This window comes from Leuresthes tenuis, unplaced genomic scaffold (assembly GCF_036924035.1).
Source record: "Leuresthes tenuis unplaced genomic scaffold, fLeuTen1.0.hap1 SCAF_18, whole genome shotgun sequence".
Taxonomy (NCBI): Eukaryota; Metazoa; Chordata; class Actinopteri; order Atheriniformes; family Atherinopsidae; genus Leuresthes; species Leuresthes tenuis.
Window position 1 is genome coordinate 22,366,716 of NW_027325372.1, and position 20,474 is coordinate 22,387,189.

General features: G+C 41.0%; 2 protein-coding genes across 2 annotated transcripts; one reads left to right on the top strand and one right to left on the bottom strand.

The window, feature by feature from the left end:
- Positions 1-1,826: 1,826 nt before the first annotated feature.
- Positions 1,827-4,688, top strand: tbxta (T-box transcription factor Ta). The gene is made up of 8 exons (XM_072370438.1): positions 1,827-2,037; positions 2,388-2,652; positions 2,963-3,097; positions 3,181-3,242; positions 3,329-3,390; positions 3,575-3,748; positions 3,848-3,971; positions 4,289-4,688. Exons 1-8 carry the CDS (start codon positions 1,853-1,855, stop codon positions 4,545-4,547), a joined length of 1,266 nt encoding a protein of 421 aa, XP_072226539.1. The 5' UTR covers positions 1,827-1,852; the 3' UTR covers positions 4,548-4,688.
- A 10,277-nt stretch (positions 4,689-14,965) lies between these two features.
- nudc (nudC nuclear distribution protein) lies at positions 14,966-19,687 on the bottom strand. Its single transcript, XM_072370613.1, has 9 exons — positions 19,492-19,687; positions 18,899-18,976; positions 18,563-18,772; positions 18,389-18,472; positions 18,198-18,311; positions 16,497-16,691; positions 16,312-16,395; positions 16,082-16,200; positions 14,966-15,249 (listed from the first exon to the last, which is right to left on the bottom strand). Exons 1-9 carry the CDS (start codon positions 19,564-19,566, stop codon positions 15,198-15,200), a joined length of 1,011 nt encoding a protein of 336 aa, XP_072226714.1. The 5' UTR covers positions 19,567-19,687; the 3' UTR covers positions 14,966-15,197.
- Between the last annotated feature and the right edge of the window lie 787 nt (positions 19,688-20,474).

Here is a 20,474-nt window from a genome sequence, read left to right on the forward strand (position 1 = left end):
CTGTATTAACTAATTACTGATATGAGACACATACTTCCCTTTAAAGTGTTTTTAAACATATAATCATTGAGGGATATCACATCTGTGACAATTTCCCTTCATGCAAAGTGTAAGCATCACCCTCTTAAAATAATGGCCTACGTCATTTTTTGACTAAACTGATTGTTTTTGCCAAAATCATCTCCTCATGATGCTGGACACCTCTGATAAACCTGCCTACATCCTCAGCTGAACAGATACTATGTTTCTACCCCTGTGGTATAATCGCCTATGTCAAGAGTGTGACTTAGGCCGTTTTAGTTTTTTGTGTTTTCTGAAAAACTTAAAAAATTTGACTTAGGCCATCATTTTACGAGGGTGCCGTGCAAAAAGTTGGCATGTTGCATTTTTGGAAAAACACATCCTCAATCCCAACTTCTTTCACTCAACTCACTGTAAGCTACTCTTTTATAAAGCGTTATAACTGTTTGGTTAAGGCCAGGAATTTTTTTTAGCAAAAACTGACTCTTTGGAGGGTACCCCCTGCATTCAGAACTGATGGGAAAGGGTGTTGTTTTCGAACCTTGAAAATGTAGTAACTCTACTGTTTTCTTTCTTTTTTTTCGAGGCATGCTTGATTGTTTCAAATAATTGGAAACAGCAATGTTTCCATAAAAACAAAACTGGTTATTTACACATGTTTATGTTGTTTTTTTCTTTTACAGCTCTACTATGTATAATTAACCTCTGACAACAAATGTCAATTAATTATTTTTCTGTTCTTACAGTATGAGAGGTGACAGCAAAATGAAAAGAGGAGGCAACAGCAAGTTTGCTCTGTTCTCTGATCATCTGATGAAATGTATAACATTCCCACCTTACATGCAGTGGAGCTGAAAAAAGAAGCAAAACTGTAATGAGGTCAGGACTTGTAAATGTCCTCCATCTCCATTCTGAGAGTGAAAAAAGTCACATCCAATGTCAGTGTTTCCACTTTAACTGATTTCAGCTTAGTCGCTTCTGTCTCGTTGATCCTCGCATCACCGAATATTACTGTGTCAGCTGGGTTTTGCACTGTCATGAAATCTAATAAATACAGGGAGATTTAAAGGCTTTACTGGTAAATATTAGGCTCTGGGGTGAGTAAATAATTGTTTCAATAGCTGTAGTATTTAATGTCAGAGCCTGAGGGAGTCACACAGGCCTATTATGCAAATCCAAGCATCACTTGCAGCCATCCACACTTTGGCACAACAGGAACACAGAGTCTCCCCTAATGGCCCTTACTCATTTAAAACAAATCCTCTCCCATGTGGATTTGAAGCAACAAAATATAAGCACAATTTGCAAATATAAAGTTCAAAGGCAAATCTATTGTCTTTGCTTCCTTTTTTTCTTTTGTTTGCACACACAGCTTTTGGTGTGTATCACACACACACACACACACACACACACACACACAGAGATGATTGATGCAGCAGACTGAGATAGATGTCAGCCCAAATTTCCCAAAGTGGCATTTACAACAACAGACATTCAATTAAAATCTATTAAGCTGGAAAAAGTAAATGTTTTTAGGTTGAATTTGGCAGATGACAAACTACTGTCTTGCTAGTCTTACAGGTCAGATAAAACTCTAAATTCAGAGAGGATGAGGCCTTAGTGGGGCGGAGTTTGTAGAAGTTGAAGCCGGTCAGAAAGGCGAGGTGTGCACGCACAAACCACGCCCCACATCCCCATGAGGTCCCTTGGGGCCCTTAAATGAGAAGGCCTCGGGGTGTAGAAACCAGTATGCGCACGGGCCTGTGTCAGCATCAGTGAGCCCTATCCTCTCAGCGTTACGGATTTAGCTCTGTCTTCCTAACTTGGAAATATGACTTCTTCGAACCCCGACCAGCGCCTGGAGCATCTCCTGAGCGCCGTGGAGAGCGAGTTTCAGAAGGGCAGCGAGAAGGGAGACGTGTCCGAGAGGGATATTAAACTGACGCTGGAGGACGCAGAGTTGTGGAACAAGTTTAAAGAGTTAACCAACGAGATGATCGTCACCAAGACAGGAAGGTAGGTTCATTGCTGGAGGCCGCTGCGGGGGGCTTTGCGCACGGGTTGGGTACAGTTTACGCACGGGTTTTTTAGCGTGATGAGTGTGGGTTTATCGATACATGTTTTTAAATAAATAAACATTTTTTTTGTTTTCTTTTCCTTACCTCTTTTTTAATAAAAAAAAATAGATTAAACAGAGTCATATTTGTGTGTTCTGCTAGAAGTTCTGCCCGCGAGGCCTTAAAGGCCTTGTAAAGTTATAAAAAATGGAAAGGAAGGATTATTTACTTTTTTCGTGATATAACATTACAATTACATTTTTCATACAAGGATAAGATGCACACACAAACACTATTCGTATTTTCCAGGAGGATGTTTCCGGTTCTAAGGGCCAACGTCTCTGGCTTGGACCCGAACGCCATGTACTCTGTGCTGCTGGATTTCGTAGCCGCGGACAACAACCGCTGGAAATACGTGAACGGGGAGTGGGTACCCGGTGGCAAACCTGAGCCACAGAGTCCCAGCTGCGTTTACATCCACCCGGACTCCCCCAACTTCGGCGCACACTGGATGAAAGCGCCCGTCTCCTTCAGCAAAGTCAAGCTCTCCAACAAGCTCAACGGTGGCGGTCAGGTGAGGTGGACGTCCGTGCGCACAATTAAAGCGCAAACAAAACGATTCCTCCTCCTGTTACAATCATGGTATCATTCAAATCTAACGCATCTTTAAGGAGCTAATCTGAGAGCCACTGATGCTATTTAACTATTTTTTATATTGTTTTTAAGCACAAGAAAAAAAATGATATAAAGACAAAAAACGACAAAAAATTAAAGGGATATTTCGTTTGTTTTTTAATGAATTTTTAGCACTTTTTATGCGACTAGGCATGAGAAAAATACCTCTGTGTGAAAAAACAAAAACATTAACTGTGATATTCCTTTAGATCATGCTGAATTCTCTGCACAAATACGAGCCGAGGATACACATTGTGAAGGTTGGAGGCATTCAGAAGATGATCAGCAGCCAGTCTTTCCCCGAAACACAGTTCATCGCTGTCACTGCGTACCAGAATGAGGAGGTCAGTTCTGCCACAATTATCATTTCTTCTTTGTCAATCTAAATGTATAGTCAGGACTTGAAATGTCTGTATCCTTCACACAGATCACTGCTCTGAAGATAAAGCACAATCCCTTTGCCAAAGCCTTCCTGGATGCCAAAGAGAGGTACTGATATTAAGCTTCAACTTCTTTCTGAAATTTCCGAGTTAGTACAGCAGGAATACAGCGACTAATTCTGTTTTTGATTGTAGAAGCGACCATAAAGAAGTCCCCGATCACAACGGAGATAGCCAACAGTCTGGCTATTCTCAACGTGAGTTTCATGTACTTACTTAAGATCCGAAAATCTTGTGATTTTTGACTTAATTGAAACTAAAACTTGATGTTATAGCTGTCAACGAAAGGCATCTGGGACTCTAGTTCAAGGGAAATGTTCGTCATTATTCTTAACCTACTTTTCCACTGACAGTTCTGATGTACATCTTTTCCCTCTGCAGTTGGAGGTTGGTTCCTCCCAGGACAGAGTCCCATCTGCCCCAGCAGCAGCCCCCCTCAGTTCAGCGGCACGGCGGGCCACTCATCCAGCTCCTACTGTGAGCGCTACTCCAGCCTAAGGAGCCACAGAGCGGCCCCGTATCCCAGCCACTACCCCCACCGCACCTCCAGCACAAGTAAGACCCTGCTCAGCTCCACTAGATTTCATTTTAGTTAAACATGGACCAATAAATAGGAGATTTGGCATTAACTTATTATCTCTGACTAATTTCCAGACAACTACATGGACAACACCTCAGGGACTCTGCCTACTCATGACAGCTGGTCCACGCTTCAGATTCCAAACTCAACTGGAATGGGCACGCTGTCTCACACCACCAACTCCACATCTAACTCGAGGTAAGCTTCTTTATCATATAAAGGCCCAATCCTCTCCTCTTGGGCTTAGCACATGGTCCTACGTCTCAGTTTTTGACCCTTTTCTCATATAGGGGTCAAGTAGTAGAGGTCATCAAGCAAATGTCCTCGAGCACTTCCACTTTAAGAGTTATGATCACTACTCCTTGAAGAAAAGTGGTACCTTATCTCTGCACAATAGGGCCAAGTGGGGTAATTGGAATTGGGCCAAAGTGTTTAGTTTGTCTGTAAGTCGTTCTGTAAGAGGTAACATGAGGCAACAACAAAATAGTAAACACTCTTTTCCATGTCATCCTCAGCCAGTACCCCAGCCTCTGGTCGGTAGCCGGCACCACGCTCACCCCTTCAGGCTCGGCCTCAGGCTCCATCCCCGGAGGTCTTACCTCCCAGTTCCTGAGGGGTTCTTCCTACACGGGCCTGACATCCTCACTACCCGTCTCCTCACCATCCTCCATGTATGACCCCAGCTTGAGCGAGGTCGGGGTAGGGGATGCCCAGTTCGAGAGTTCCATCGCCAGGCTTACAGCAACCTGGGCACCTGTAGCTCAGAGTTACTGAAACTTTGACCCTCCTGCTTGGGCAAACCAGAAACATCCAGGGCAGTACTAAAGACTTATAATACAGGTCCAGGAGGAGATGTGGCAATACTACGAGACCTGATGATGTTTGTGAAAAAGCTAAGATCATTCATTCCAGAGTCTAGAAGGAAGCTGACGTGAATCAGTTTCACTCTAAAACAATAAGCCTTAGGCTCTTTTGATCAGGTGAAAACAAACAGAGAAATGCTCTGGATTCACAATGTGAATGAGTACAGTGACCAGCATTTCTAACATTCTTAAAAGTGACAAATAAAAATTTTAGTTTATTAAGAATGACTTTGTAAATAATAGAACAGACAGTGTTTTTTCCCCCGTTTGAGTGGAGGGTGACGACAACTCTACCATCTCATGGTGGAAACAGTGTCATCTGTGCAATCTGCAACCTACTGTAGTCAGTTTCTCGACATGGTTTGGAATTGTTACTTTTTGTATGGTCCAAACTCTTTGCTCTTTATCGAAACATGTTCATTCCCTTTTTTTGTCTACACTCAACCCAACTCAACTGAATACTCACTGACTTTTTGCTTTTAACTGTAAAAGACAAAAAAAAGGTTCTGCTAACATGAATGTGTGTATATAATGTGTGTACATAGAGTAAGTTAACGTCCTGTTTTGCTTGTTTTTTTTCCTCCATCTAAATGTGCCTTTTCTGATTGCAATATAAATGTTCCATGTTGAGATCTACATGTGCCTTCTGCTTCCTGGCAGGGTTTTGAAGGAAGAAGAAAAAAAATCCCAAGACGCGTTCCCTGCTCAAACGCCTGTACATACTCTTATCTATTTGTATTTGAACTTGCTTTAAGTCTTATTTATGTCATTTAATAATAAATTAAAAGTATTTGTTTTCTCAATGATGTGTCCTTTCGTCTCTTTGAGGCGGCAGTTTTTAGCAAAACAAGTCTGAATCATTCCTATGAGGCAGCTTTTAATGCACAGAGGGAAAAAAAAACTACTAAATCAAAAGGAGATACCAGTATCTGTGCTAAAATCCAGAATCTGTGAGGCCAGAGTGCAAACAGGGGCTACTGTGGTTCAGTTAAATGGAACACCCTCAAGGGGCACGCGGCATACACCTTTTCTAATTTTAAAACCCTCGGTTTTAGTCTGGAGGTGTAAGTCTCACTTTTCCCTCGATCATCAAACCTCAATCATCAGACTTTTGGCTGCACTGTCTGAACTTTCTTTAAATAAAGAGGCAACACTGTCACGCTAAGTGAATGCGGCTTCTCCGACATGTGACCGAAATGAGGACGTGATGGAGAAGTGTCCAGTTTGAGAAATTCATCGGGGGTACTTGGCCATCACCGGCACCTTTTTGTTACAATCTGCATTGTGGTGTGACATACGGCCAACACATTCAGATCTGCATGTGAGGAAGGTCAAAGGAATATGGACGCAAAATGTGAACATTTAAATAGCCTAAGATATTTACATAGTCATAGCTATTTGTTGAAAGTTTGTCTTGTAATATCAGAAGACAGAAACCAAACTTCACTTAGTTTATCAGCCTTTTTATTGAAACAACACAACTTGAACTGCTGACTCGAGTTCATACTTTACACAGTTTTAGATGTGACACCATTTCATTTCATAGATTCTGTTGTATTTTTAAAATATAGTGGATGTTAAAGAAAAAAAGTGCAGTTAAAGATATAGAATCACAGAAATGCAGCACCGAACAACTGGCAAAAGAAAGAAAGAAAAAGAAAAAACGCTTTAGTTTGGCGATATTAGGTTGATCCAGCTCATATCTGAGGTCATAGGCTTGGCAGTGCACTTGTGATGTCAGTGGTGCTATGTGTGTGTCAGGTCAACGGAGCTTTTGGCCCCCGAGCGGTGATAGAGTGGTCCTCACTGAGGTGCAAATGAAGGTTTGAGGGTCACAGGGCCACAAGTAAACAGTAATGAAGCAGCAATGTGACCTGCAGCTGGCAGGGCCGAGCAAAGGTCTCCTCATGAAACGTTGACGTATCCCAGTGTTCCACTTTACTATCCTTCCAAACGCTGCAGTTGATCTCTGTTAGCTTTGACAATGTACAGTTGCTGTCTTTGTTTGCCAGCCACACTTGGGATGATTACAATAATTAGATGGGTTAGGTTTCACTCACTGGGCGCTTGTGTCTCCACAACGAAGTTAGTGCACATACTGTAAGGTGAGGTTCAGGAGAGTGAATTTTGAAACATAGACTCAGAAACACAATTTCAAATGAAAGAAAATATAAATGTAAATGAACACATGCATTACACAAAGTTTTTCCAAATGCTAACGGTTCTGCCACCAGAAACTTATGTTGAGATTTCCTCAAAATCCAGGAGCATGAGTAGGTGACTGAAGCAAAGGCTGCACAACAGGAGCTCCGACAGGCAAAACGAAGGAATTATAATGACAGTAACAGAACAATAAAAAGGCCTGTCCACACAAACTGTCTGTGGCTGAGGTTTGTATGTGAGACACGGTGAAAAGTAAAACTGCTGCTCCTTTAATCTCACAGAGGTGGTGGTCACATGGTCCAACTGACATTTGAGCAAGCAAAGTGTATCTTCAACCCAATGCCATAACTGTTTATATACACAAAAAAGAGCCCCCTGTAATATTTCGTTGGACTGGCTTTAGCTCTGATAACAGCACATCGTTTCGATAAGCTTCTGCAGTGTCCCATAATTCATTTCTGTACAGAGTTGCATACATTTTTCACCAAGATCTTGTAGTGATGATAGGAGAGTTGGACTGCTGCACAAAGTGTTCTCCAGCACATCCCAAAGATTCTCAATGGGGTTAAGGTCTGGACTCTGTGATGCCCAATCCAATCCATGATGTCTCATGCACCCTGAGCCACTCTTTCACAATTTGAGCCTGATGAATCCGGGCGTTGTCATCTTGGAAAATCCCTGAGCCAACAGGGAAGAAAAAATCCACTGATGGAATAACCTGGTCATTCAGTACATTCAGATAGTCAGCTGACCTCATATTTGGACACATAATGTTAATGAACCTAGACGTGACCAACTGCAGCAACCCCAGATCATAGCCCTGCCCCCACAGGTTTGTACAACAGTAGGCACTAAGCATGATGGGTGCATCACTTCATCTGTCGCTCTTCTTACCCAGATCACTCTGGAACAGGGTACATCTGGAGTCATCAGACCACTTGACCTTCTTCCATTGCTCCAGAGTTCAACCTTTATGCTCCCTAGCAAATGGAAGCCTTTTTTTCAGATTAGCCTCACTGATAAGTGCTTTTCATAAGACTACACAGCTGTTTTGTTCCAATCCCTTGAGTTCCCTTTGCATCGTGCGTGTGGAAAAAACACTTACTTTCACTATTAAACATAGCTGTGAGTTTCTCAGTTGATTTTTTACGATTTGATTTCACATTTAAGTGATCGCTGATCACGATCATTTGAGATTTTTTTCTAACCACATTTCTTCCTTGAAGTTGATGGTTCCCCACTATCCTTCCAGTTTTTAATAATACGCTGTTTAAGGACTATTTTTAACAGTCCATAACCTAATTTTAGTTGTTTTTTTGCAATCTCCTTATATGTTTTCTTTGCTTGATGCATGCCAATAATCTGACCCTTCTGAAACAGATTAACATCTTTTCCACAACCACAGGATGTGTCTTCCAACATGGTTGTTTAAGAATGAGAAGCTACTCACTGCATCAGTTAGGGTTAAATAACTTGTTGCCTGCTGAAACATAATCATCCATGCAGTAATTAGTAATTATTGGGAGGCTCTTACCTATTTGCTTAGTTAAATCCAGGTGGTGACTTTTTTTGGACTGGCAGTTAATTGAGATGCGCTGAACTCCTCGCTGCAGTCATCACCCTAAACAAGCATTAATGCACTCTCATACCATTACAGATGTAGGCTTTACAACTGAGTATTGATAACAAGCATTTATGTGACCACAGAACAGTTTTTCACTTTGCCTCAGTTCATTCTAAATGAGCTTTGGCTCAGATAAGACATTGATGTTTTTGGCTCTTGTTCACGTGAAGCGTCTTCTTTGCATGATCGAGCTTTAACCTGCATTTGTGGATGTTACAGCAAGCTGTGTTCACAGAACATGATTTCTGGAAGTGTTCCTGAGCCCATGCAATGATTTTCTTGACAGAATTCTGGTTATTTTTTTTATAATGCAGTGCTGCCTTATGGCTTGAAGGTCACAGGGATACAATAACAATTTTCGTTAATGTCACTTGCATGCAAAGATGCCTCTAGAATCTGAATCTACAGTGGCAACTGGAAGAGCAGTCGCCTACCAATTGGGGGACCGTGGTTTGACTGCCGGCTTCCCCGGGAAGACACTGGTCCTTGGTCAAGACACTGAACCCCACGTTATACATGAATGTGTGTAAATGTATAAAAGAAAGCACTGAGTAGTTCTTAGGACTAAGACGTGCTGTATGAGTGCATGTAGTGTTAAAGCCCTTTGATTGGTCAACTTGACCAGAAAAGCGCCATACAAGTACAGTCCATTACCATTTATCTTTAGATGGTATTATTTACTGTAGAAAATGGTACATTCAAAGTCTTGACAACTTTACATTGGGGAACATTATTCTGAAACTGCTCCACAATTTGTTGACACAGTTTTTTGTAAATTGTTGAACCTCTGCCCATATTACTTCTGAGAGATGTTGTCTCTCTATATAAGGTGCTCTTCTTTATGCCCAATCATGTTACTGACTTGTTGAAAACTAAGCTGATTAGTTGCAACATGGTCCTCCAGCTTTTCCTTGAGAGTATTGCTGCCATCAGATTCACAATGAGCCAAAATGTCCTCCAAAATGTTTTCTATCTTCATCTTTATCAAATATTGGCATTAGTTTTTTTTTTCTTTGTTTTGGTTTTACACAGCATCCCAAATGTAACAAAAGAATTATATATGGCTAATGGGTAGGCCAGTGTTGACATCAGTCTGTCACTCATCTAAACTACATATCAAGTCCACTGATTATAGCCCTGATTTGCTTTTGATTTAAGTTGGATGTTGACTTTATTTTGATCAGTAAGCCATAGGAGCCAAAACTAAAAAGTAACTGAACTCTTGTTTTTCATATTCTGTGTATATGTATGTCCGTGTGTGTGTTTATGAGCAGTTGTCCAGACTTGGTGAGGAGGATGTTTGCTGAGAGTCTTTGCTCAGTCTGGAGCTGTAAACAGGCCCTGCTGGGCCAAGGGCCATCCCGCCTTCTCAGTTACAGTTTGTGTGTGTATGTGTTGATCTGAGGACCCTGAGCTGAGTAAACTCTTTGTCCTTTAAGGTGGTTGATCTGCTCTGTACATCCCAACCTGCAGCCACTGTTGGCCTTCACTAATTGACAATTGGAGTTTGACTTTGCACACTTGCCTCTTCTCCACCCCTGGAAGTGTGTGTTCTAAATACGCTTTACAGAGTGTGCCCAGCACCCAGGTGTGGAGCACATGGGCCTTTAAATAACAGATGCAGATGTTGGGATGGGTCACTGTTGTGTACTTGTCACAGTCGTCATGTGTTTTAGTTTTACCAAAGTGCAATGCATGTGTTTTAATGTTGTGTTTACTCAAAAGAAATAGAATGCAGAGGGTAACAGAGGTCAGGTTTGAATTTTCATCCACTCAGGCACTATGAAAAGCTCCTCCTCGCGTATCGCTCCTCCGCTTCTAGGAATAATCAACTGAACTACCTTACGGAGGAAGACAGAGAGGCAAAGCGGCCTCCACAAACCTCTTGATTTTGATGGTGACTCACATTGTGCAAGGCCTTGTGGGTGATTTACGAGAGGCTGCTGCCAAAAAAACAAGTCGTCAAGTCTGGAACAGCGAGTCAGTGCAGCTGCGAGGAGGTGTGTTTGCAGACCGCCCGCCTCACCCGCCCCAGAACCCCAACCCCGTCCCTCTGATGTCTGTGTGTCTTCGTTAATGAAGAAATTCTGATACCTTGGTGAGACATTGCTCTCAGCTGAGCAGACTCTGCCTCCTCCGTGCCCTCCACCCCTGCACAGTCATACTGCCGCCCCACCCAACCGCAGCCCCATCAGGCCTTCCTTTCCAGGCAGTTAAAGGAACCAAGAGAAAGCGGGCTAAAACATTCTAACCTTCATTTGGTATTTTTATTTAATTTTTGGAATGTTTCAGTATATATGAGTTATACTGCTTTTAAGTTTAGAGGCTACTACTAAATCCATTCAGTTCTAGCTTGAGACCTGAACTCATAATTATGGAACTGTGCTTTCAGAGGACATTATGTACACTGAAACTTTTTAAACAGAGAAAGGCTAATGTCCTGGGATTTGTAAAGGTTTACATTTGCTCCACTGGATCTCATAATTGTAGGACTGGAAGTCCTAAATAACAGAATAGATTAATAAAATTTCATGTCTTTGGTAAATGCTAAGAACGTCTGCACATTGAGGCACTGCAATTGCTTAAATCACTATTATTTTTGACAAATCTTAGACCTATAACCGATTTCAATCTTTGTATTATCTTTTTCTCAGGGTAATTCAACAAATCAGGCTAAATTCTTCTTTCTTTGAGGGTTTGCTGGAACACATGCATATCCAAAAGAGGTTGAAACTCTAATAAAACTGTAATATAGGTGGGACCTCTCTGACTATTTGTTATGTTTCTATATGGTCTAAGCTCGTTTTCATTTATATCAGACAAAAGGTATGAGCAACTTAAAAATGTAAGAAAGAAAGTGTTGTTGTGCAGTCGTTTCAAATAAAATTAAACTTAAAAATGAAAAAAAAAAAAAAAACTGGTGAGATCAAAGACCAAGCTAATAAACAGCTTCCTGGAAAAAAAAGGGGGATTCAAAGCTGCATTTACCACAAAAAAAAAGGTTAACAATATATCAAATTATTGTGTGCAATAGGCTTTCTCTGCAGTTGTACTTTCACACCTGCACTTCACAGCAGGAAATTCTTCCAGACATGTGTTCATGCAACGGTAAATACCACAGGGTATTTCAGTTTACTGCCCTGCTCTGTCTCACCAGAAAACAGGTAATGGGTACTTTTTACCCTCCCCATATTTCCAAGATTTAGATGTGTCACAAACCATGATTAGAAATCGTGAGATAGCCATGAGCCATGTATTTTGGCTCTTTTCCTTGTGTAGGGCAGAGTCCATATGATATGGAGGGAACCCAGAATCATACATGTCTACGCCCTTATCATTACATTTAAAAGCTAACCCTGGACATGTATCTTTAACTCTTAACACCAACTATTTGTTTGTGATGGCGAAAAATAAATGTTAAAAGACTGTGGAAAATTGTTGGATGGGTCTCTTGGTAGACAATGCCTCTGTTCACCCCCTTCTATCAGGGTAGGGTTAACTGGCAAATCCAAAGTGCCAAACATCTAAATTGTTATATAGAGAGACACCAAATGTCTATGTTGTGACTGATGTAGCTAGTTATAATAATTTAATGAGACATGTAAACCAAGGTCATGAAGCGCTACATGAGCGGGCATCCCTCACTTGATACATCTATTATTTTCCTTTTTTTTCTTTTCTTTTAGTCTCAAAATTTGTCTTTTGTTCGGATTTGTCAAAAAGTATTTGGATAGGATCAGGCACCAAAAATGTAAGCTTTGGTCTGGAAAATATCCATGACCTCTGGGCAGAGACAAGAGACAACGGAACTTGATTTCTGCCCTCTTACCGAAAGTTTCTTTGGAGAATTGCAGGGCTTCAGTGTTTCAGAGCTAAAGTGGCTGCCAGAACAGCTCAACAGAGAGTTAGTTTCAAAAGTTATTGCCAGAGACCAAGCAAAGCTGAAGAGAAATGGGTGGAAGTGAAATAGTGACAATGAGTATTTGTGCCTTATTTCATAGCTGAACTGAAATGCCCCCATAAATATATAAGTTATTATAAAACTCTCATAAAAATCTTGCCTTAATCAAGCTCTCCAAAAAAATTGGCATCCACTTTATTGTAAAAACTGCTCAACTGTTTGGCACGCTCAGGTTAAACAGGTTGAAACTGTGAGTTTAAGTGTTGAACTGTCTCCTTTCTCTTTGCTAATAAATGCTAACATTAAATCTTAGTATCCAACAAGCCCCATGTCACTTCCTAAAGTTTTAAGCATCAATATGGTTACCCGCGCTATGTAGTGAGCTGAACAGTCTTGTACAGTCTTGACAAAAACACTAGTGTCTGATGGGACAGTTGTTTGAGGAGTGTTTTTGAACTACATGAGCAATTTCACACATTAGGAAGAGTTGCTAGCCAGCATAAGCTAATGTATGTTTCCCCTGGTCGCCTCAGTGATGGCGACAGCCTCTCACCATCCTGACAGGCCTGTCCAGTTCTCTGTGGACAGTCACACAGCCTGACAAAACTTGTATGCAAACTGGTCCTCCGTGAAGTAACATTTAGCAGCCGTGCATGATATCCAGTGTGGACCGAGTGAGAAACCTTGTCTTTCACTCATTGGTGGTGAGGTGCTGATTATCCTCAGGCTCCGGATGACATATCAGTCACTGCACTCTCACAAGTATCAAACTGTGCCCTTTAATGAGTAAGCTGCGGGGTATAATTGTGTCAGATTATTTTATTGTAAGGGTAGACCTCAAGTTTTAGAGGAAAGATAACAATAAACCTCTTTTACTCACAGATTAGTGGGGGGAACTCAGAAAGTTGTACAGGACATTACAGGGAGCAGTTAATTCGATCAGTTCAAGTGATATTTGAAAAATAAATTGAATCTAGATTTATTTCAATTAAAGATTATCGGCACTAGTCCCTATTAGCCGTTGCTAGCATAAATCTTGTGTGCTTTTAAAACTGAGACTTTTTCTTGTGTTCCCCAGAAAAAGTCACAAATTTGACACAAATACTTTTCTTGTGGAAACAACTTAATTGAATTAACTAAGGATAATTTAAGTATATCAGACCTTAATTATAACATGCATTGAATTTTTTTTTATTGATTTAGCAATTTATGACAATTGGCCTTAGCTGAATGGTAGCTGTGATCTAGGTAGCATTGAGCTTCACGTCTGACAGAGGTGCCTACATCCATCTAAGAGTCAATGGGAGAAACTATCCATTTTCTATACCTGCTTAATCCAACCCTGGAACGTGGGTCAGTGGGAGAAATGAAAAATGTTTTTTATACCTGTCTATTGTGAATTGTACACTGTGCATAACACAACAACCTTTTATTTGATTTTTTTTTTAGAATCAAAAATAGTCTTACTAAAGGTAATAATCCTCATGATTTCCATCACATGAAACAGCTGTTGGTGGTATTTGAGCCACTTTTCCCCTTAAAGCTATTTGACAGTTGGGGTATTATGTAGTTTTTCATTCAGATGTTTATGTGTGAATGTAATCCAGTGTCACGGCTTCTGAATTTATCACGCTAATATTTGCCTCATGGTTTGTTTTCCTGTTGCTACAATTTGCAAGCATTCAGAAAAATGATCCATGGCTGACATCCTCAACACTGAAATATCAAAATCACTTTGCGGCTCCTGAAATTTCATGAGTCAGCAACTGCAACATGATTTGGCATAGCTTTAACATTATCATTGTTCAAAACCTGCAAGTGTAGAAGCCAGCATAAGGTAGAAGCTCACAACATGGAACTGCAGATTTCTGTTCAGCTGTTGGTTCCACCACACATTTGATAGGATGTTACTCCATATTTATTCTGCTTTATTCTCCAGCAGTGGGTGAAAACAAAAACGAAGCAACTGTCTGTAATCCCCTTTTGTTTTTCATTGCCACTCCAAATACAACTATATTTGTTATTTCAAGATGTCCTCTGGTACCAACAGTAATGATTTTATACCAAACAGAAGCATAAAAAAATAATCCTATATTTATTGTTTTCAGATAACAATCCATAGTTCATTTAATCTAATTTGCAACTCCTTGCACATGATTGAAAACACCTGTCCTGTGGATCTGATAACCAGAGCCTTGTTTTTACACTCTGACATTTCATTTTATTATTCAAACTTTGAAAGAGAACGACTCAAACTGCAAGTTTCAGCAACTTTCCATCAGATTTATCAGAATATTCCTCATGGGATACAAAAACTGTCAAAGACAACATCCCTGTAGACTTGAAGGACAACACTCTGCTGCTCTCTTGTGGCTAAAAATTATTATTATTATCATCATTTCCGGTCTGTGCACATCATCTTTCCCTGCATTTAACCAATCCAGTGTTGGGTAGTTTTCCTCCACGTGGCAGAAGTTTTGGCCTTATTGGGGGCCTCTGAATATCATCCAAGCATGGATGACACAGGTTCCTAATAGGTTGATGTTACAAATGAAAAAGTTCAAACTACAAAAGAGAGACAAAGCCTTTTTCCTCAATCATTTCTGTCACCTTGTGCAGACAACACAGAAAACATTAGCACTTTAACTTTAGATTAATTTATTTAAAAAAAATCCAAACAAGTTTAAATATCAGGACCACATGCAAAGGGTTAACGGAGCCTTTACATTTATCAAACATGTTTCAGCAAACAAACACAGGACTTATGCACTTAAGACACAGAAGTCAACCAACGTGTGTCCATTGAAGAGATGAGCACGGATGTTGGCTCTGCTGCGATCTAACAGGACTTGAGATGTGGGCTGAGTTCAGTCTCAGCTGAATTTAGCTTTAGAGAAATCCATCTCCGGGTGCTGAGCCATGAACCTGCAGAGACAACAGGGAGAGAAACCACAAAAATGAGATTCTACCCACCTCTGGAGGATGGTTCACAGTAAAGTAACAAACATTTTGTCACTTCATTACAGTGTGTCTGTAAAGAAAGTCTGAGACCAATGATCTCCTCCACTCTCACCACAATGCTATTCTTCAACTCTTATTAAATTAAACTAGATCCTCAGAGGCAGCTTTAACAAGCTTACAAAGGAAGTGACTTCAGACACCAGACAGACTGCTTTAGCTTCAGCGAAGGACAGGAGCTGAGGAAGAGGAGTCATTTACTCCCAACAGTGATAAAACACACATGGCCCGCTGGCTCAGAGGAGATAACTTTCCCTAAAACTGCAAACATCACCGTCCCGTATCATCTTGGGACAACTTTATTTCATTTCAAATCACAGTAACAGAGTTTAAAATTAAACTTTTCCTGTTTTTCTTTAGATATATTTGATGTTTTTAAGACAAACCAAAAAAAACACTGACATGGCCTCATAATCGTCCCTCTTTGGTGTTATTTTTCAGCGAGGTCATCATTAAGGTCATCATTAAACCTCCTCAGACATCTCTCAGCCCTCTGACCAACCAGAAATTAGATCTTTGCTTTTCTTTGCTTTGCTTGTCGTGGCAAATTTGGCCTTAAGTGCATAAACTGTGATTAAAAGACGGTTTTAGTGTTCAGCTCTGAAAAGTGGAGTCAAAGTGGAAGTGCTTTAAAGCTGCATTCTTTCTAGTGGTCAGCAGGGGGCGACTCCTCCGACTGCTAAAACAAATCTGAGCCAAACCAGAGTGATGTGGCAGCAAGGCAACACTGGGAACTTACTTTTTAAGAATGTCTTGCTTCTTCTGCTCCTCAGACGTAGGCAGGCCCATTGATTTCTGCCTCTGGTCGTACATCATCTTCTCCACCATCCCCCGCGTCTCTCCGTCCAGGTCTGACAGCTGCTCAGCAGGACGTGCACATGTGATGGGGTGAGAGATGAGTGCTTGTTCGTTCTCATTTTTAAATGAAAAATAAATAAATATACGTATATATATATGTTCGACCTTTACCTTTGAGTTCTCAGGACAAATTTTCTTGGTGTTGATTTCTGGATCTGTGGTAACAATTCTGTTCCACCATTCCATTTTATTAATCTGAAATCAGAGGATACAACGTGACTCAATCACATTAACGCCGAAGGTATTGAGAGGAGGAACATGTCAACAGTGAGCCACCCAAATCCACATTTTCTCACCTTCTCCAAGTGGACGGTGACCACCTTTCCATCGTCGATGAGCCAGGAGCTCTCCTCTACCTTCACCTCGTTGCACAGCTGGCCTTCTATGACAGGAGGGTGTCCCTTCAGGCCAACCTTGATGGAGCGTCGCTGGATGTCCACAACTACATCCCGGCCTTTGATTCGGAACTTCACATCGAAAGGCACAGCCAGCTGTGGGAGGATTAGATCATTGGCACGGCAGGTCAGATTAAATCACAGGCATTGAGAAATTCCCGACCCGTCTCTGGCTACACCCGCGATTTCTGCCATTGTCTGGAAATAAAAAATAACCCCAGTGGTTGGCGAATCTTGAACACTGTGACGATCCTGTATTTGGTGTTCCAAAGAGGAAAAATTCCTGGAGCTTGGATGTCCAGAGTCTCTGCATCAGCAACCATGAAGCATGTTGGCAGTTCTGTCATGGTTTGGGCAGCTGCAGGATTCTCTGGGGCCTTTGGTTGCTTTGCACGACAGTATTACTTCTAACTGTTTCCCGATGGCAGTGCTTCTGGGATGATAACACGCAGATTCACACAACTCAAAGAGTTAGCAACGGGAACAAAGAGCACAGCAGTGAAGTGGACATATTTGATGTGTTTTGGAAAAGGAAGCACTGCCTCCATTGGCCATCTTCTTGGAAACTGTTTGGATCAGATTTTAACACAGAAATAAAAGTGTGGCCATTAAAAAAAGCCTCAAAGAAGCCTAGAAGAAGGAACATATTTGTGGAACGTAGTTTCACCAAATCAACTGTTCCCCTGCAGTAAGCAGTAGCTGCTCACAGTGACCCGTGGTGAAAATGTAGCACAAAATTTATTTCCAGTTGGGTGAAAAACAAGAATTTTTTTTTTACATGAGATCCCTCAAAGGGGTTTATAAGAAGTATTTTCAAATGACGGGTGTGATTTTAAATGAATAATTAAATAAAATGATCCTCTGTCTATCTCACCAGGTGACCATGACTAGAGCTCAGAGAAGCAGTTTGTGTGACAAAAAGGTGAAGCATGATAACATCTCACTTTCCTACAACGCGACATGTGCACATAATTCATTAAGAAGTGATGCTGAGGCTGCAGCTGTCAAACGAAACAGGAGGTCCAGCGTTGGTTCAGGGCTAGTGCGAGAGACACTTCTAAGCTGGTTCTAACACAGACAAAGGCTAAACAGTGGTTTGGTTTTCCACAGCCGGAGAGCCACCACAATGTCTTCACATCACTTCAAATGTTTCCTCCTCTTTTTGTACCTGGATTCTACCTGGAGTTGATCATCACAGACTTTTCTTTGCTTTAACATCAGCGGTCTGGTTTAGGAAACGCCGTCTTAATCATAGAGTTTACGAACGATGCTGCAAACTGGATTTATAAACACAGCTTCAAGTGGGATTTATGGTGATATTAATGTCCGCCAATGTAGCTTAAAAATGTTTTTAAATGTTCAGCTTAAAACTGCGACGGTGAAAGGTGCACTGGAGCTCAGCTTTTTATTGTTCGCTCTTGAATGAAGCAAATTAGATGCAAGTGGTTCGTTGCTGTGGTTGGAATTACTGTAGCACCCGTCTATGGTGGCTGAAACAGAAAGAACCTGTTCTAAGCTAAGCTGCGGCTCAGTGAGCGCAGGAGACGAGGCGCAGAAAAGACCATCACAGACTAAGATGCTGAGGTGGCAAAAGGCACTCACATCGACTTCAGACAGGCTCTGTGTCCACTTGTAGTTGGGCAGGTCAGCTCCATTTCCTGCATTAGGCTTCAGTTTATCTTTGTCCTTCTCATCCTCCTCTGCCTCAGAATCAGACTGCAAAACACAGAAGCGAAGGAGTGAGCACACAGCAGAGGATTTTTCAGCTCATCAGCACCAAGCTGTCCACTCACCCCTTTCTCTTTATCGACTTTGTCACACGTCTTCTCTTCATTTACTGTCACAGTCTTAATTTCCTCCTCCTCCTTCTTCTTTTTCTATCACCCACAAACAAACAAATATATAAGATCACAAAATATGACAGTGGTGCTTAATTGTGAAAGAACATTAACGCACTAAAATTCCACCTTGTCAAGCTCAGATTGAAGCTTCTCTGCTTCTTCATCTGTCAGTTCCTGAATTCTAGGTCCATCGTCATTTTTCGTTTTTCCCTCCTCTTTCGCGAGCTTGGCCACTCTCTCAGCTTTCTCCTTCTTCTCCTTCTCCTGTTTTGCCTGCTTGTCTTTGTGGCTCTTCAGCGCCAGCTTGCAGTGGTGATCAAAGGCATCCTTTACCAGCTGGAAGGGACAGGTGGCCAGAAATGAGCACTAATGTGAGTTGTGCTTTTGTCACACAATAGAGCAGCTTGTTGACGGCGTGATCTCGCATGTCACAAGATCCACAGTCATGGAAACACTGCTCACCTTCTCAGCAGCACCTGAGTCTCCACCGGTGAAGAAATCTGTTTTGCGGCGGAGAAAGCTGAAAAACGTGTTGACTAACTGGTAAGAGGAAAAAAAACACAGATCAAATTAAATCATGAATCATATAATGATTCAAGTAAACATGCTGCTTTTAAGGGAGATGTTTGCTCTGTACTTTTTCTGAGGGGAGTTTTGGCACACTCACTAACACAAAATGACTTCTGTAAGGAGGATCTGTCTCCAAAGGATCAGGAAATCCAATCCTGTACTGAGATTTAACTTCAAAAGGGACAGTTTCTATATCCATCTCCACCGATAAATATTATCTAATATATCAGGTTTACGTAGAATTCCGCGGTACCATATTTGTCACGTGTTTGCCGAATTAACCAGATCTACCGGCTTAAACTACTGCCTAAGACTATAGTATGTCTATAAAGAAAGCGAATAACAATGAATGAGGATAGGGGTGGAAAAAAAACATATCAATATTATTTTTTTTTTTATCCCGAATGCTGACAGGCGAGGTGTGCTCACAACTCACAGGGCGACCACTTTAGCATTAGCATGGTGGCGTTAGCAAGTTCCTTTACCTCTTGCACCCCTCCTTCGTGTTGTTGCGCCATGACGAGAAGCATTCCGTCGTATTTCTCTTCATCGTCACCCATACTTGACAATAAGATGTGTTTTTAGAGAGTGGTGGACGCAGAAGAAAGCGAGAAGTTGATCTGGCAAGACCGGACGGTTGAGAGTATCACACTGCACACAGTTCCTGAAAACAAACCACACCCCTTTGTCATTTTGACCAATGAAAATTATCATTCTTAAGTGACAGCTAAAACACCCAATAAACGGAGACGCTTTGCTCAGAGGAACTCAGACATAAGGCGTGAAGAATATTCTAGAGAATAATTCAAAAACTACAACTGAACTGTACATTTTGTAATATAGAGTATTGCTTTCTTAGCATAACAGCCAGATGAATTAACCTTAAAAATTGGAATCCTTTTCCATTTCCCACAAATTTTACTATTGCTGTAGCAATTCAACTTTCAGGTGTGGTTTTACACTGTAACATATATTAGGCTTCACTTTTTTATTCTGGATTATTAAACGGTAGATTAACAATTTATTGTTTACTAAGTTATGGTCATTTTATAGTGTAATAAATTTGCAATATTATTTTCAAAACCAGACCAGATATACAAATATGGTCCTTAATAATCCCCTCCATCACCATCTGTTTCTTTGGTGAGGGTTAGCCCACATCATGCTTTTGGCTCATCTAAATTTAGAATTATTGTCAAAATTTAAAAAAAAAAAAAAGGCTTTTGCACTCTTTCAGAGCTCTGTGAACATAAAAGACATTTGCTTTCATCCTGTGTGTTAAACTCCCAGTTTTTGTCCAATTAACAATTAACTGTCCAATTAAATAAGTTAAACTCTAAATCAGTCCAATTCATATAAGATCACTTTCTGAAACTTTGTCAAGCTATAGGGAACCAATGGATCACACTGAATCTTCTCTTTGATTCATTCCTCCATCCTCATGCGCGGGGTAACAGTGGAGTTAGAA

What these genes read in the sequence shown, in the direction of transcription:
- tbxta (XM_072370438.1), top strand. Translation starts at nt 1,853, where the DNA reads ATGACTTCTTCGAACCCCGACCAGCGCCTGGAGCATCTCCTGAGCGCC. An exon ending in TTCCTGGATGCCAAAGAGAG is followed by an intron (nt 3,243 to 3,328) that starts GTACTGATATTA and finishes TTTTGATTGTAG; the next exon opens with AAGCGACCATAAAGAAGTCC. An exon ending in AACTCCACATCTAACTCGAG is followed by an intron (nt 3,972 to 4,288) that starts GTAAGCTTCTTT and finishes TGTCATCCTCAG; the next exon opens with CCAGTACCCCAGCCTCTGGT.
- nudc (XM_072370613.1), bottom strand. Translation starts at nt 19,566, where the DNA reads ATGGGTGACGATGAAGAGAAATACGACGGAATGCTTCTCGTCATGGCG. An exon ending in TTCAATCTGAGCTTGACAAG is followed by an intron (nt 18,473 to 18,562) that starts GTGGAATTTTAG and finishes TGTGGGTGATAG; the next exon opens with AAAAAGAAGAAGGAGGAGGA. An exon ending in TCACCGTCCACTTGGAGAAG is followed by an intron (nt 16,396 to 16,496) that starts GTGAGAAAATGT and finishes CTCTGATTTCAG; the next exon opens with ATTAATAAAATGGAATGGTG.